The sequence below is a fragment of the Melanerpes formicivorus genome, unplaced genomic scaffold (assembly GCF_026170545.1).
Source record: "Melanerpes formicivorus ecotype bairdi unplaced genomic scaffold, bMelFor1.0.p_v2 SCAF_17, whole genome shotgun sequence".
NCBI classification, from domain to species: Eukaryota; Metazoa; Chordata; class Aves; order Piciformes; family Picidae; genus Melanerpes; species Melanerpes formicivorus.
The window spans coordinates 15,772,023-15,789,607 of record NW_027142369.1 but is presented as its reverse complement, the minus strand read 5'-3'; the positions used below and the strand labels follow the sequence as shown (position 1 = coordinate 15,789,607).

Genomic DNA, 17,585 nt, shown 5'->3' with positions numbered 1-17,585 from the left:
GTTCTGTGAATCTATGACCGAATGAGTTCCATATCCAAATATACCTTGACTGAGTCAAGAACTTCAGTGGTTGCCTGACTCCATAAACGTCACCTCCCAAATAGAGCTGCCTAAGCTCTTGCTTGTAAGCTGCAGTGTATGTTTTGATCTAGGTACTTCTAAAGAGCTCTTCAGGGGAAGAAAAAAAACCAATAGCCTTCAGCTGAACACATCTCCTCTACTTCCAGCAAAGCTTGGAGTGCAGTCTCAACCAGCTGGAAACAGAGCCACTAGACACAAATCAGCCAGAGCTTGCTCAGCCACAAAAACACCTTCTTCCACCCATTACCTCATTGTGGGGCTGGGAAAGCAGGTATGAGAGAACAAATTTGGTCCCTTTAGATAGAACAGTATTTAGAGAGCCACCAAACTCTGGAAGAGATGTTGAAGCAATGGAAAGATGCAACATGCAAGAGTCCCATCAATAAGGCACTTTAGTGAGGAGCAAACACCATCTTGAGATGTTACATGCAGGCCAGCTGGAGTCTGGTATTTGTACACCAAGGACCTTGAACTCTGCACGCTGCAGATTAGTGCCAAAGGCCAGTGGTCACCCTGGGGGTCACCCTTCCAGGACAATTAGGAAACATTTAACAAGTGGTCCATGCTGACATCTAGTGCCTACCAGGCTACACTACAGCCAGCAGCCTCAGGGCAGGGGTGAGGACTGGGACATGAACACCCTGGACCGGGGCCCCCAAAGCTACCGCTCTGGGAGTGCTAGAACCTGGGAGACTGAGAGCACCAGCAATAAGGATGCTTCTCTACCAAGCAAGAGGGAGAAGGGGGTAGAGGATAAGGCACAAGACTGTGCCCCAGGGCTAAAGCCCTGCTTTAGCTTTCATTCCCAGCTCACAGCTGACTTGCCCCACGTCAATCTTCTTGACCACACCAGGCTGGTACCCTCCAGAAGGCTTGGGACCATCTTATAGCGCTTCTCTGATCCATCTTCAAAGTTGAAAAGAAAGAGAAGCAGCACACAAAGGCACTGCCATTTGCTCTTACCCTCAGCCTCATACTCCTCGCTGTCTTGTGTCTTCCAATGCTGGGGAGAAAACAAAAGGTTTCTGCATTATTATTAGTGCAAGACATCACCCATATATAAGAGACTCCACAATCAGCATCAAAAGAGCTACAGGGCTCCGACAATGTTGCCAGGCTTTCATCTCCCTGTTCCCTGTGGGCTGGGCTGGCAATCCACAGCTCTTTGATGCTGCCTTTTTCTGGCATGCAAGGTTCTTCGGTGGGGATAAGCCACAGCTGCAGCAGAAGGCTAAAGCCCCATGACACAGTCTGGTAGGGTGATGGAGAATGAGGGATTTGCCCTCCAAGCAAACCATGCTGCTTGTCTTAGACACTGTGATGGTCAAGATGATGAGGGTGCACGGAAGATTACATGAAATTGTAGAATTGTTTTGGTTGGAAAAGAGCCTTAAGATCCATCAAGTCCAATCAATAGCCCAGCACTGCCAAGTTCACCCCTAAACCACATACCTCAGTGCAGCTACACAACTTTTCAGTCCCTCCAGGAATGAGGACTCCACCATTGCCCTGAGAAGCCTCTTCTAGGCCTTGACAACCCTTTCACAGAAAAATATTTTCCTGATGTCCAACCTAGAGCTCCACTGGTGCAACCTGAGGCTATTTCCTCTTGTCCTGTCACTTAGTTACCTGCTGCATATAAGGCTCCACCTGAGTTTGGGTCATTCTTTTACCATCCCATAGGTCCCACACACAGCCAGGTCTTAAATGGTTTGGGCTGGAAGGAGCTTTTATATCGCTCTAAGACATCTGCTCCCAGAGCAAGTGCTATTTGGGAAATTAAGCTTCTGCTGCTTCATGCTTTCCCTTTTCATAGAACCAGTAAAATTAGAAAAGACTTCTAAGATCATCAAGTCCAACCATCAATGCAACACCACCATGCCCACTAAACCATGTCCCTAAGTGCCACATCTACGCATTTGTTTTAACACCTCCAGGGATGGTGACTCCACCACTTCCTTCGGCAGCCTGTTTCAACGCTTGGACATCTGCCTGCCGAGCTTGAAGCCTGGCAGCCTCCACTCATCCAGGTCAACTCCAAAACACCTCTCATAGCTGTAGGTCTAGTTCAGGAGATGAAGCCCTGCTGCCAACAAGCTCTCTGCAGAGTTGGAATTAACACCAACATACTCTTTACCAGTCTTAAGCCATCCCACTTCCTCTGTGACAATACCACATCAGGTCAGGCCACATCAGGTCAGGCCGCACCAGGAGCAGGGCAGAAGAACCTTGTTTGAAATTATTTCCCCATGTGCTACATGTTATCCTGTCTCTGCCACCCTTGTACCAGCTGAGGATATTTAGTCCCACATGATGCTCAACAATATTAACTCCTGGTTTAGCAGCAGCAGATGTTGCTTCTCCACCACTACTTCTTGCATGCGCGTAACTGATGGATTTGAAGTCAAAGTCACCCAGGACATGAAGAGGCTCTAAATCATCATATAAAAAGTTCAACACGTCTCCTTCAGATTACAGCTAAAACCCATTAATCTACAATGTTGCCATGGAAACTGGATTAGGTCACTGGACTTTTTTTAGCTCTGCTGCTCACTCCCATTTCATCTGCTGGACCAGGGCTGCAACATCTCTCTCCATGGGTTGGTAGGGTTCTCTGCGTCACCTCTGCTTTTGGGGACAGTCATGGGGCCAGAGAGGTGGTAGAAGCCCCATCCCTAGAAACATTCCAGATCAGGTTATTTGGAGCTGTGAGAAACCTGTTCCAGTTGAAGATGTCCCTGCTGACTGTGAGGGGGTTGGACTAGATGATCTTGAAAGGTCCCTTCTGATCCAAACCATTCTGTAAATTAGGAGTGGAGAAGATGGGATTTAAACTTTGCTCCTCCAGTAAGAAATCAGCCTGGAAGAAGCTGGAACCTGCAGCTCTGGGCAAAGCCAAGAAGATATTTAATACTGCACTAGAAAGCTGCAGATTTTGACCAAAAAAGCAATGTCCTGCTAGGATCACTACTGAGATATTAATGCAGCAGAGTCACAGAATGGTAGGGGTTGGAAGGGACCTCTGGAGATCAAGTCCAACCCTCTTGCCAAGGCAGGATCCTCTAAAGAAGGTCACACAGGTGACATCCACATCCAGGTGGATTTTAAATATTTCCAGAGATGGAGACTCCAGTACCTCTCTGGGCAGCCTGCTCCAGGGCTCCACCACCCTTAAAGAAGTCCCTCCTCATATTTAGACAAAACTAAATTCTTGATTTGCCTGATAAACCACCAGGGAAAACACACAAAAAGCAGGACCTGGGGCAACAGGTACCACCAAGTTGCTACCTGCAACGGCAGAAAACAGCCCATGGTCCCAAAAATGCATTAAATGACCTCATCCCAGCCCATAATTATCTGTACCAACAGCCAAGTTTGTGCTGAGAGAAGGTATCTTTGCTAGACAGAGCTATCACCCTGCAGTCACTTGTGTGTGGAACAGAGGGAAACCAAGGGGAATTTGAGTAATGATTCTCTGAATGGGGGGTCCCCATCTGTCTCACCAAGTCTTTCCACATAAGCAGCATATATGTTTATAGAGAAACAGATCTAAACCATCCAGCACCAGAGCCACTCACCTCAAGAACTTTCTAGCGCACAAGTCCTATGAGGGGCAGCTGAGGGAACTGGGGTTGTTCAGCCTGGAGCAAAGGAGGCTGAGGGGAGACCTTCTGGGTCTGTACAACTCCCTGAAAGGAGTTTGGAGCAAGGTGGGGGTTGGTCTCTTCTCCCAGGCAACCAGTGACAGAACAAGAGGACACAGTCTTAAGCTGCACCAGAAGAGGTTTGGGTTGAGTGTTAGGAAGAAAGTCTTTAAAGAAAGAGTAATTGGCCATTGGAATGGGCTGTCTGGGCAGGTGGAGGAGTCACCATCCCTGGAAGTGTTTAAAAAAACAACCCTGGATGAGGCACATAGTGCCACCATTTAGTTGATTAGATGGTGTTGAGTAATAGGTTGGACTTGATGATCTCACAGGTCTTTTCCAACCTAGTTAATTCTGTGATGAGAGGAAATGGCCTCAAATTGCACCAGAAGAGGTCTAAGTTGGACATTAGGAACAATAGAGGGCGGGGGCTTCGAGCTGGAAACCCACTACCACCAACCCCAGGTAGCTCGAGTGACCTCCTCCCTCCCCGTGCCAGGGTCCCACTGCGGACAGCTCAGGGGATTCCTTTGTGCAGGGAAGGCTCCGGGTCAGCCACCAGCGGTGGGAGGACAAAGAGAGGCCGACGCATCCCGATGCCATTGTTCGCGCAGCGGCGGCGGCCCTACAGCTGGCGGCGGGTCAGGCGGCGCTCGGCGTGCCGGCGGCGGGACCCCAGGAATGCAGCATTCCGCCGGCAGGCGCGGGCCCGGCCGGCCCGAGCGGCAGATGGCCGAAGGCTTTCAATGCTTCGGATCGGAGCAGCATCTGCAGCTTGTGCCGTTTGCTCCTGGTGGCCTCTCCCCATAATAAGGCAGCAACCTCTTCCCCCACTGCCATCTGCTTCAGCGAGACAGACCTTTGTTCTCCACCCAGAATATATTGCTAATTAAAATGACGATTGGGAGCGCACAGAGAGCCCTGCTCCGTGCTGCACGCAGTCAGGTGAGCCCTCACACCAGTGCTGATGGATCCCACTGCATAGAAGCACAGATTCATAGAACGGTTTGCCTTGGAAGGGATCTTCAAGATCATCTACTTCCAACCCCCTGCCACGGGCAGGGACACTTCCCACTAGACCAGGTTGTTTAAGGACTCCTTCAACCTGGGCTTGAACACCTCCAGGGAAGGGGCATCCACAACTCCCTGGGCATCCTGTTCCAGTGTCTCATCACCATTCTTCCTCATCCCCAGCCTAAATCTTCCCTTCTCAACTTCCAATCCATTCCCTCTCATCCTATCACTACAAGCCCTTGTAAAAAGTACCTCCCCAGCTTTCCTGTAGCCCCCTTCAGGTATTGGAAGGCTTCCCTGAAATCTCCCTCAAGCCTTCTCTTCTCCAGGCTTGAATAGAATCAACTCTCTCAGCCTGTCCTCCACAGGGGAGGTGCTACAGCCCTTCGATCATCTTTGTGGCCTCCTCTGAACCTGTGCCAGCAGTTCAATGTTCTTTCTTATGCTGGGGACACCGTTTCTCCTTCCCCACATGCTTGCCCAGAGATCACTTCCCTGCTCTCTCAGAGCAGAGAGCCTTGAAGGACAGCAAACATCCACACCTGACTTTGTCAGCTGCCTTCAGCTGCAGAGCACCAGAGTCCCATCAGTCGCAGGGGTGCACTACTGTTGCCCTACTGCCAGGTTGGTGCTGGTACCACAAGGCCACCAAACCTGCTCCCCATGCTAACCCTGCACTACCATTCAGCAGATGATCATCATGTGTAACACAAGGCAAAAGGAAACAGAAGCAAGGTCAGAGCACTTCCAAGGTACAGTTGGCCATCTCTCAGCCACCCCAGGCTTCAGAGCCATCACGTGTATGAAGGGAAACAAGCTCAAGTGGCAGCTGGGGCTGGAGATGTGCAGATGTGACCACCACAAGCTTTCATGATGCATTTCTAAGTGCTTTCATTGCTGCTTCTCCATTAGCACCACATCCGTAACACCACAAGGGCCATTTGTTTCCCATCATCCATCAGCCAAGTAGCATCCATGGGGAACTTGAAAAATGTCTTTCCTTTGAGGGTGATAGGACACTGGAACAGGCTGCCCTGAGAAAGTTTGTGGAATCTCCTTCTTTGGGCACATTCCTGTGCAACCTGATCTAGGAGCATTAGCAGGGGCTGATGAGCCCCAGAGGCCCCTTCTGAATCCTACCAGTTTATGATTCTGTGATGAACCCATGAGGATCAGAGGGAACCTCAGGATCCCTGCACCACCCTTCTGCTCTCAGCAGAGTCAACGCTGAGCTGAGACCCAGCTGCTCATAACTTTGTCCAGTGGCACATGGAAAGCCACCAGTGATGGAGGTCACGGAGCTTCTATGGGCAGCCGATCCCACGCACAGACCAACCTTCCAGCCTCTCCTCTTGTGTTTACAAAGAGAAGGAAGCCTCTCAGACAGAGCCTGAGCCCTTTTAATTGGCACTGGTTGAAAGAAAGCACCAATTAAGCCACACTGCCCCAGTTCTCAGGCCAGCAAAACAACCCTGGGCTGGAGACAGGCTTTTGGAGCAGTGTGTTTCTACACACAGCAGGAGAAAACTGGGGAAAGGCTGTTTTGTTGTGCCAAGCCTCCAGAAGTCAATACTTCAGGAGGCTCCTGATGAACTTTTTGGCCACAACACAGCATCCCCTCCCCACCCAATACCTCCAAGCAACTAATTTCTGAGCATACCAAGGGGAGTCTTCTTTTAGGGACATGAGAGTGATACTGATAAAGATGAGAAAGTAAATAATTGGGGATTTCACAAATTTGACCTGAGTTTTGCTCAAGATGGAGGAGGAGATTAATCATCTCACCCACCCCAAAAGGTGCAACAAGAGATCCCATTGGGAGACAGGAGCACAGTGTGGTTACTACCAGTTAAGTGACCTTGTTAATCAGCTAACTTCTCATCATAGAATCATTAGAAAAGACCTTCAAGATTGAGTCCAACCATTAACCCTTCTCTACCAAGTCCACCACTAAGCCATGTTCCCAGGCACCACATCTATATAGCTTTTAAACACCTCTAGGGATGATGACTCCAGCACCTCCCTGAGCAGCCTGTTTCAATGCCTAACAACCCTTTCAGTGATTTCTCCCCTCCCCCACAGTGTCCAACCTAAACATTCCCTGGTGCAGCTGGAGGCCAGTCCCTCTTGTTCTATTACTAGTTACTTGGGAGAAGAAACCAACACCTACTGCATGACAACCTCCCTTTAACACCTCCTTGACAGCTAAATCAGGAGTGAGATTAGAGTGGCTGCTTCCACCAAAGGACATCATTTCCCTAGGGGCTGTGGCCAGATTAACACTGATTTCAGGCCAGGGCAGCACACAGTGGCCAGCATCAGGAAATGGATGAGTACCCTCATGACACTGAGTAAAGGTTGCCAAGAACGCGGTAAAGGAGCAGGTTCTGGTGGAAATGCCTTTCTTCAAGGTTGTTGGTTTTGATTATTTTTAAGCTCAGTTACATAGGAAAGTCACTGGAAATCTGAGTATTGGAAGTTTCTCCATTGCTTCCCCATGCAGTGTTGAGCAGGTGCCTACAGTGCTCCCCTTCATCTCTAGGGAAACCAGGAGAGGCAGAGGAGGGAAGAAAGCAGCAGTGTTCCTCCTTCCCACTGGAAAACTCCCACCACATGCTCCTGAATCAACAATACTTGGCAAACTGGGGCAGGCTGGAATGAGCACAACTCCAAGGAAATGCTCCTATGGTCATATCCCAATGCACACTGCCAAACCCAACTGCTCTTCACCTTTTAGAGGGTGGCTACAAAGAAGACGGATATTCCTTTTTTATAAGGAGTCATGGAGAAGATGTGGGCTGATGAGTACAAGCTACTAGGGAGACTGATAAGGCACAAGAGGACAAGAAGACAATCAGCTCTGTCCCCTCACAAGTGGCGGGGTCCCCAACATTGGACACTTTTAAGATTCACTGGACAGTGCCATCTTATCTAGACTGTGCTGTTACCAAGAAAGCTTGGACTAGATGATCCTTGAGGTCCTTTCTGACCTGGTACTCTGACTTTGCTTTTCTGTTCTGGAGAAGCAAGAGGAGACTCCAGGGTTGAACGCACCAGTATGAAAAGAGTCACTAATTTTGATCCCAAAACCAAGGGGAATACAAAAAAATCTGGAGGTGGTGGTGAGACACTGAAATAGGCTGTCCAGGGAGGTCGTGAACACCCCCTCCCTGGAGGTGTTCAAAGGCCATGTTGGATGAGGCCTTGAGCAACCTGGTCTAGTGGAAGGTGTCCTTGCCCACGGTGTGGGGGTTGGAACTCGATCTTGAAGGTCCTTTCCAACCCAAACCATTCTGTGAATCTATGATTTTTGGAGCAGGTATGTGGGGGCTAACAAGAACTGTGCAGCCCCTGGGATGGCTGGTCTTTTGTTTGGTGCAGAAGCTTTTTGCTGGGAAAAAAAGTAGAAGACTGAAGAGTTGGTGGCTGTAGATTCAGGGCACTGTCCTGCTGTGGAGCTCTGCTGCTCACCACCCCTCTTCCCAAGAGCACTGAAGCCACAGCCAGACTTTTGCAGATGAGCTAATAGATGAGGACGTGCTCCTTCTGCTCCCAGCCCACACTTTGTTAGCCACAGAGGCAGTGGAACAACCCTGGCTTAATTGCTGGCCTGTTCTTCAGCCAGCAGCTTGGGGAGGCCAGCGGTGCCAGCACCCCCTGTACGTCACCAGTGCGTGTCACGAGCCCAGCTCCTCCTCAGCTTCCCACGGGACAGAATCTGAGGCTGGACAAGGGAATTGCCACCTGGCATGACTGAGCCCTGGGGAGAGCTGAGTAGGGTGATCATTGCCTCAGCTGGGAAGACCCCAAGGACATCCAAAACACTTTAGTGTGGTGTGGGAAGCAGCTGAGATCAAGGAATCAGAGAGTGGTTTGGGTTGGAAGGGACCTTTCAAGGGACCTTTCCAACACCTCCAGCAGGGTCATCTGCAACTACAGCAGCTTGCTCAGAGCCCCCAGCAACCCGAGCTGGAATGGCTCCAGGGATGGGGCATCTACCACATCTCTGGGCAACCTGGACCAAGGTCTTGCAACCTTCAGGGTCAAAATTTTCTCCCTTCTCTCCAGTTTGAATCTCCCTCTTTTAAACCCATCACCTTTTGTCCTCTCACAACAGGCCCTCCTTAAAAGTCTGTCTCCATCTTTCTTATTGACTCCTTTAAGCACTGAAAGGGCACCAGAAGGCGTCCAAGATGACCACAGGATGTTAGGGGTTGAAAGGGACCTCCAGAGATCAAGTCTAACCCCCTGCCAGAGCGGGGCCATGGAATCTACTGCAGGTCGCACAGGAATGCATCTGGATGGGTTTTGAAAGTCTCCAGATAAGGAGACTCCACAACCCCTCTGGGCAGCCTGTTCCAGTGCTCTGTGACCCTCACAGTGAAGAAGCTCCTCATGTTGAGGTGGAACCTCCTGTGCTGTAGTTTATATCCATTACCCCTTGTCCTATCACAGGGTGCAATGGAGACCAGGAAGAGACCAGGGAGAGACCTTTGAGATCATTGAGTCCAACCTATCATCCAACACTATCTAATCAACTAAACCATGGCACCAAGTGCCTTATCCAGTCTCTTCCTAAACACCTCCAGTGATGGTGACTCCACCACCTCCCCGGGCAGCACATTCCAATGGCCAGTCACTCTTTCTATGAAGAGCTTCTTCCTAACATCCAGCCTAAACCTTCCCAGAGCAGCTTGAGACTGTGTCCTCTTGTTCTGGTGCTGGTTGCCTGGGAGAAGAGACCAACCCCCACCTGGCTACAACCTCCCTTCAGGTAGTTGTAGAGAGCAATAAGGTCTCCCCTGAGCCTCCTCTTCTCCAGGCTAAGCAACCCCAGCTCCCTCAGCCTCTCCTCACAGGGCTTGTGCTCGAAACCCCTCCCCAGCTTTGTTGCCCTTCTCTGGACACAGAAGAGTCCCTCCATCTTGACACCCAGCCCTCAGATATTTATACGCACTTATTAAATCCCCTCTCAGTCTTCTCCAGACTAAACAGCCCCAAGTCTCTCAGCCTCTCCTCATCATCCTGGCAGCTCTCTGTTGGACTGACTCTCTCGAGTAGAGAGAGTGGTGGTGTGGAGTGCAGTCATCACTGCTGGGGGTGAGAAGCCCACCTCAGCAGCCAGCGGCTCACCTCCTGGCAGTCAGCGGGAGCGATGTGGGTGGGACATGCCTCCTCGCCCAGCGGCTCGATGACGGTCACCTCCGCAAAGTCTTCCACCGACCCCTGGAACTCCGGCAGGGACCGGCGGCCGTAGCGTTTGCTGCCTTTGATGTACTTGGGTTGTGCTTCTGGGCAAGAATCTGTGATAGACAAGAACAAAGCACAGGGGAAAGGCGATTTGTGCGGATCCAGCTCCCAGGTCAAAGCACACCAGGCTGGTTTGGTTGCAGCGTTTCAAGCACGGAATTGGCACCATTGTTCCTCCTGGGCAAGCGGCGGCAGATGCTCCTCCCCAGGACCACCACCCTCACCATAGCATTGGGTCTGGTGGGTTGGAATTAGTCCTACTTCAAAAAATAAAGGTGGAATCTGGGCTCCATCATACCCTTCCCCAAGTCTCACATGAAATGTGGTCTTTTAATGGGATGAGATTAAAAAAAACCCACAACAACAAACAACAACTCTGAACCTTATACACAGCCTGGGATGGAAAGTCCGTGAGATGTTGCACTAATCTTCATTAGCAACACCGGGCAGGTTTAATTAGGGCCAGCATTGCACTTAGGCAGCTCAAGGCTCCAGATTATGCAGACACCTGGGTGACTGCCGCTGCTTCTGTGGATTTAAATCACAGCTCCATGAAAACACAACTGGGTGAGTGGAAAAAAGAAATGGGCAAGTTTGGAGGTGAACATCTCCTGAGGGAGACACCAGCAGCTGATCCCGGCGACAGCGGGGCAGGCCCCAGCTTGTGCTGTGCAGCTAATGCCAACTGCGAGATCTAAATAACCCTTTGGAGCCATCATCTAATTACTCTGTGTGTGTGTGTGTGTTTCTTCTTGCATTCCCTATCTCCAGCTTCTGCTTGCACTGCTCATCTTCAGCTTTCCACAGCAAGCTCCTGCCACTGGGGACTGAATTATCCGAGAACACTCATGGATGGGGATCAAAAGACAACTATAAATAAATAAGCACATTTTGGGCCATTTCCAGTGAGAACAAGAGAATGCTTTGGGTTGTAAGGGTTCTTTAGAGGTCATCTAGTCCAGTCCCCACCCTGCAATAAAAAGGGACACAATCACAGATTGCACTGGGTTGGAAGGGACCCTCAGAGGTCATCTTATCCAAAGCCCCTGCAGTGAGCAGGGACACCCCCAACCAGATCAGGTTGCTAAGAGACCCATCAAGCCTGACCTTGAGAATCACCATTGCAGGGTGCAAATTAACCAACGGACCAAATTAACCAGGGATTCAATTAGGGGAAAGGCTCTCTGCCATGCTTTGTTTCAATGTTTACTAACCTAACCATCACAACCATCAAACCTCACCACTGAAACCATCCCCCCCAGGACTTGAGATCACCTTCTATTTTCTGCTGCTTGCAAGGTACTGAGACAACAGCACAAAACCAGCAGCTTTTGAAATTTTTATTTGCAGAGCACCCTAGTACAAAATAAATGCAAGAGAGCAATACTAATAAGGAGCAGGGAAGCTGTTCAATCATTGACAAATGATCTCTAACCCCCTCCTCCTCTCGCCCAAAAGCCTTGGATAATATTCCTTCAGATATGGAAGACAACTCCAAGCTTGTTAGAGGGGAGGAGGGAGGGGGGAAATATATATTCTGCAACTTAGCTATGCAATGAATTATAAAATACACAGGGTAGGAGTGCTTTGATTCCTCCAGCCTTGCAACTCCAACCATCCATATTGCAGCTCTAGGGAATGAACCCCGGCGCCCGTGTTTGAACAAGAGCTTTCTTTTTTTCCCCCCTCTCCAAACAAGATTTTTCTGCAGCTGGGACTCACACATGAAAGTTGTGTGATGAAGTGCAAAGATAGAAATAATAATAATAAAAAAAAAAGGAAATAATTTAAAAAAGAAATAATGAAATCAAAATCACAAGCAGACAGGCTGATTATGTAAGAGCCTGAGAACAAAAGCAAACCTTATCACTCCTATTAAAGCTTGCCCGGTGGTGAACAATCTCCATCCAGCAGCCCTCTCTGAAATGCTAATATTTGTGGCTACTCCTTCTCTCATTTATTCCCTTCCCCTCTCTTCCCCCCCACAGAAAAAAATGCTGGGGAGCAGAGGGGGAAAAGCTTGGGGGAGGGGGGGGGAGTATTGTTTTTGAGATTTCACCCCCCCTTTTCTAAGGCATACAGGCACCTCCATGCCTCAGCTGTCTTTGAGAAGATGTAAAGGGAAAAGAAGCTGGAATTTAGTAATTATGAACCTGTGGTTTTTAATTTCCTTCTGGATTTCCCAGAGCTCAGAAGAGTCCTTGCCAACCCATCTCCCTGACACTGCTACAGCTGAAAAGGCAGCTGGGGGGGAGGGTGGAAATCCAGCTGCTGGGGGCGGGTGGGGATGGGAGGAAGAGGAAAATCCAGCTGCTGGGGGGGGATGGGAGGAAGAGGAAAATCCAGCTGCTGGGGGGGGATGGGAGGAAGAGGAAAATCCAGCTGCTGGGGGGGGGATGGGGGGGCAGGGGCAGGCAAAGAGAGGAAAATTCAGCTGCCAGGGGAAGAGGGGGAGTGAAATTGAGAGCATCTCCCCACCTCCATGTTTCAAGCAATTTGGAGGCTGACAGATTATTTCTTTCCACTTTGGTCTGAATGCCTGAGTAAGCTTGGTTCTCCATTGGAATGGAAAAGTTGGGAAGCCTGAGAATATTCCCAAAGAATAAGGTGACCCTTCACAGCTGGAGAAGAACAGAGGGTTCCTGCTTTGCTCTTGCCTTGCAAAACGCCAACTGAAACAGGCTATGCCTGAGCCTAGCTACCGAAGGCATTCCACCTCAAACACCCCAAAATTCTATTTCCCTTATTGTCTTCCAAGCCCTTGGGCACCTTCAAGGTGTGCCAGGTGGATGATGCAGAACAAAGCCCTCATGTTATGGGGCCATAGGTACCACTCATTGTAAGATATCACATCCTGCAGCCCCATCCCTGGGAGTTTGGACCTGCCTCTGCTGCAGAAAGCTCCTTGGACTGAGTGCACATGGAATTTTTCCAGCCAGCCAGCATTCTGTAAGCTACTCCACCCTCCTGATCTCCCAGGCCTAAAGCCCCAGCACAGTAACTGGTGCCCTTGATGGTCCCACCATCCTGGGTCTATAGGCTCATAGAATCACAGAATGGTTTGGGTGGAAGGGACCTTTCAAGGTCATCTAGTCCAACCCTGCTGCAGTCAGCAGGGTTGAGCAGGCTCAAACAACTTGACATGGAACAGTTCCACAGATGGGGCATCTACCCCCTCTCTGGGCAACCTGGGCCAGGGTCTCAGCACCATCTGCAGAAAGAATTTTGGTTGTAGGGAAAACTGAGCATCCGTGCCAGCAAAACCCAGCAACCTGAGCTCCCCAAGCAAAAAAAAAGTTCACCAGTGATCTGAGCTGAGGGTCTCCTTTCCAGTCAAAGCTGATGAGGAAGGAGGGAAAAAGATGGTCACTCATGTTTTAAAAGGCACACAAGGAAACAGGAGGGAGATGTTGAATTGGGTGCTTCCCATGAGGCAGATGCCCCTGGGAGAGCCCCGTGTGCTAATTATCACAAACACTGTCAAACACAGAATCACAGAATGGCTTGGGATGGAAAGAAGATCTTTCATGGAAAGATAATCTGGTTCTAGCCCCCCTACCATGGGCAGGGACACCTGCTGCTAGACCAAGTTCCCCCTGTACTGAACACTAAGATAAGGCTGCTCTTAGAGTCACAGAGTCATTTTGAATGGAGAAGACCTTCAAGATCCTCAAGTCCAACAGCCAACCCATTAAAACACCCAACACCACCATTGAAACCATGTCCCAGAGTGCCATGTCTACTTTTCTACTTTTTTTTTTTTTTTAACTCTTCCAGGGATGAGGACTCCACCACTTCCCTAGGCAGCCTGTTCCAGGGCTTGACAACCCTTTTGTGGAAGAAATGGCTCTTCATGTCCAACCTAACCCCCCCCCCGCCGCCCTGTGCTACTTCAGTCCATTTCCTCCTATCCTATGGGTTTTTACTTTGGAAAAAAGACCAACCACCACCTCACTCCAACCTCCTTTCAGGGAGTTGTAGAGAGCCAGGAGGTCCCCCCTCAGCCTCCCTTTCTCCTGGCTGAACAGCCCCAGTTCTCTCAGCCATGCCTCCCAAGACCTGTTTCCCCAAGCCTGACTTCTGGAACCCCCTTCTGCAACCAACAGCAAGGCAAGATGCTTCTCCTCGTAGCTCCTTGCTATTGTGTGGCCAAACCACCAAGAAAGTGGGAAAGCAAAAAAAACCAAAAAACAAAAAAAAGAAGATAAAAAGAGAAATAAAATAGGTCGAAGGCTCCCTGCTTCCTACAGCCCCCGGCAACACATGGGTTAGTAAAACACACGCTCCAGAGCTGGCACCTAATGAGACACTTGGGTCTGATCTACTCCCCCTTGAACTCCCCCCAGGCTAAGGGGGGAAAACAAGCATCTCACCTCTCTGCCTCATTGCCTGGGGGCATTGTGGACCCTGAAATCCCCCTAGAAAAACCCATCACACCCCTCAGTCTGCATTTCACAGATCTTCCCTGGTTTAAGTGCTGCAGACAGGAGCCATCTATTCCTTGGCTCATTTCCCACCTCCCCCCTTCAAGTCCATCTCAGCACTTAAACGTCTTCATGGTTAGAGATTTACAGTTGATTTTCTGCTTTTCTGCACTAGATAAGTCAGTTCCAAATCCTGATTCTTCGGGGGGGGTGTGTGTGGTGTGGTGTGTGCTCGCCTTGCTGGCAAGCAGCATTTTCCTGGGCACAGCATCAAAGCCACTCAGAGCAGACAAAAGGGGGTTTACAGGACCCTCACCCCACGAGCCCGACATTTAGAGATGAAATTAATTACTTTGCTGCTAAAGATTTGGAAGGGAAGGATCTTCATCAGGGTGGCAGACAGCCTACAGCTGGGCAAAGCACACCACAGCTTGGATCTGCTAAAGCCTAATCCTTAGAGACACCAGGTACTGCCTAAATTCCTCCAAATCCTCATTTCACACTTTGGGCTCAGCAACTGAGGCGGAGAGAAGCAGCAGCTGCTGGGAACACCCTGTTCAGGCACCATGACCCAAACTCCAGGCATTTTGTTCCAGATGTGCTGCCTGTGCCTAAATCACCGGACAGTGGGACCAGTTTAAACACAGAATGGTTTGGCTGGGAAGGGACCTTAAAAGTTCTGAATCCTCTGCCGTGGGCAGGGACACCTCCCACTAGACCAGACTGCTTAAAGCCTCATCCAACCTGGCCCTGAGGGAGGGAGCATCCACAACTTCTCTGGGCAACCTGTTCCTGTGTCTCACCACCATCACTGTAAAGAATTTCCTCCTAATATGCAGTCAAAATTTCACCACCACCCAGGTCCAACTAGACCTTCACAGCCACCAGAGAAACCTTTCCCCTATGGGTGGGATTCCTGCAAGGGCATCATGCCCATCAGGTTCTCTTTGAGAGAGCAACTCTGTCATCTCCATGCATTGGAAAGCACAACATCCCAGCAGCTCCTCATGACCACAGGGATGATGGCATCAAGCTCCTCTTTAATTTATCCTGGGTGTTCCCATAATCCCATGCTCCACCCTAGTAATCTCTTCTTAATGCAGGATCACACAGAATTGCCTGGTTGGAAAAGACCTTAAGGTCATTCAGTCCAACCACAACCTAACATCTCCCTGTACACAACTCTTCAACCATGTCCCTAAGCTCCTCATCCTTGTAGTGAGACACTGGAACAGGTTGCCCAGGGAGGTCATGGATGCCTCCCCTCCCTGGAGGTTTTCAAGACCGGGTTGGATAAGACCTTGAGCAACCTGGTCTGGTGGAAGGTGTCCCAGCCCATGGCAGGCATTTGGAACTAGATGATCTTTAAGGTCCCTTCCAACCCAAACCATTCTATGAATCCAAATGTCTTTTAAACATCTCCAGGGATGGTGACTCCACCATCCAGGCTTCCAGGAGACAAAGCCATCTTTACTTGCCAGAATGGGAAGGAGGGGGGTGGTGGAAAGAGCTTAATTATTCCTTCCCCCTCAATCACCCAGATCACAGATATTTTTCCTCTCTGTTTTATTGTCCCCAGACGTCTGCCTTACTGCTAGAGTGACCCATGGACAAAGAGCACAGCAGCACACTGCTTGCATCCCATAGAGATTCCAAAGTCTTCCCCACATTCCTCTGCCCAGCCCCACTACTTCCCAGCAAAGCTGGGCTGGCTGATGCTCCAATTCACAGCTGGGTCCACATCCCCAGACCAATGTCCTTGAGGAGAAAGAGCTGATGATAGCAGCACTAGGAATTCTGCCTGCCATGGTTTCCAGGGCTGCTTCCCAGGCAAAGTGCCCACAGCATGCTAGGACCATCCTCCCTGCCAGTCTTCCCTTTGGAAAGGGAATTTAGCTTCTTTGCCAAGAAAAAGGAAATAAATACATAATCTCAGCTGCTCTCTGCAAGCCTGACAGCCTCTCCCACCTGCTGCTTCCCAAAAACAAAATAGGGAAACCCCATCAGCCACTTCTCCAGGAACTGCCTGTGCATCCCTGCATGGTGGTTTTGGTTCCTTCTTGCCTGCCACCAATGGGTAGGTGAGCCATCCTACCTCTTTCAACTAGAGCAGGCTAGATCTAGGTTGGACATTAGGAAGAAGTTCCTCACAAAGAAAGCAGGGAAACACTGTAACAGGTTGCCCACAGAGGTGATGGAGGCCCCATCCCTGAAGATATTCTAGGTCAAACTTGATGGGGCCCCTGGAGTTGTCCCTGCAGAGGGGCTCAACAAGATGACCTTTCAGGGTCCTTTCCAACCTGATGAATCTACGATTCTATACCTGAGCTCCTCCCAAGGGCACAATGATGCTGTCCTCACTGGGTCCCCTCAAGCTGGTTGGGAGCTACAAGGAAGCAGCTGATTTGGAGACCGCAGACAATCCCTCTGGTCACTTGCAGACCCAAGGAACCTTCCCATTACCCTAAGTCCCTGGGTAAAACCACAGCATGAAGACACAGAGCCAAGCTCCTTGAGAAGCAAACTCCATCAATGCAAACAGCCTTCAAATCTGGGCTTTTATTATTTATTCCCCTCCCCCCCCCCAAATTAAATTTTCATTTAAATGATACAATTTGAAGCTCTTAACTCATTCCCCTCCCCCGCCCCCCCCCCCCCCAAGCCTGGGGGCAGGCTTGTAACACCAACATCTCCACACTCACTGACAGTTTGACACCAACAGCACAAAGCAGCTTGTTCTCCCAATCTTCAGTTTGATCTAAATTAAAAGCAGCAGAGACTTTGGTGTTCACCAACCTGTCAAAATGCATTAATGAAAAAGAAATGCCTCCAAGATCTGCCTGGTGCAGGCTTCCTACCTGCACCCCATGCCCTTTGATTACCTGCCATGCAAAACCCAACTGACAAACGTGTCCCCAAGGAGAGCTCTCCCGCTCCAATACGACTTCCTTTGTCGTTTCCCTTATGATAACAACAAATTTAACCCTTTGGAGAAGATTTATTTGAATTTAAATCAAAGCTAGAGCATCTCAGATGCACAATTCCTCAATAAATCCAGAGTCTTGGATTAGTTCTGGCGCACCAGTGTGCCAGTGCTGCCTCCTGCTCCATGCCAGCTCATTCCCAAAGGGCTGGAAGGAAATGAAGGGTTGGAAGGGATCACAGAAGACCT

At 49.8% G+C, this 17,585-nt stretch overlaps 1 protein-coding gene across 9 annotated transcripts in view; it reads right to left on the bottom strand.

The window, feature by feature from the left end:
- The window catches only part of NIN (ninein), an 85,282-nt gene that overhangs the window by 50,483 nt on the left and 17,214 nt on the right, over positions 1–17,585 (bottom strand). For all 9 annotated transcript variants that reach the window (XM_068149114.1, XM_068149113.1, XM_068149121.1 and 6 more), the window contains exons 4-5: positions 9,873–10,042; positions 1,045–1,084 (exon numbers count right to left, since the gene is read on the bottom strand). In XM_068149114.1, coding sequence (XP_068005215.1) covers positions 1,045–1,084; positions 9,873–10,042 — 210 coding nt within the window. The remainder of the gene's footprint in view (positions 1–1,044; positions 1,085–9,872; positions 10,043–17,585) is intronic.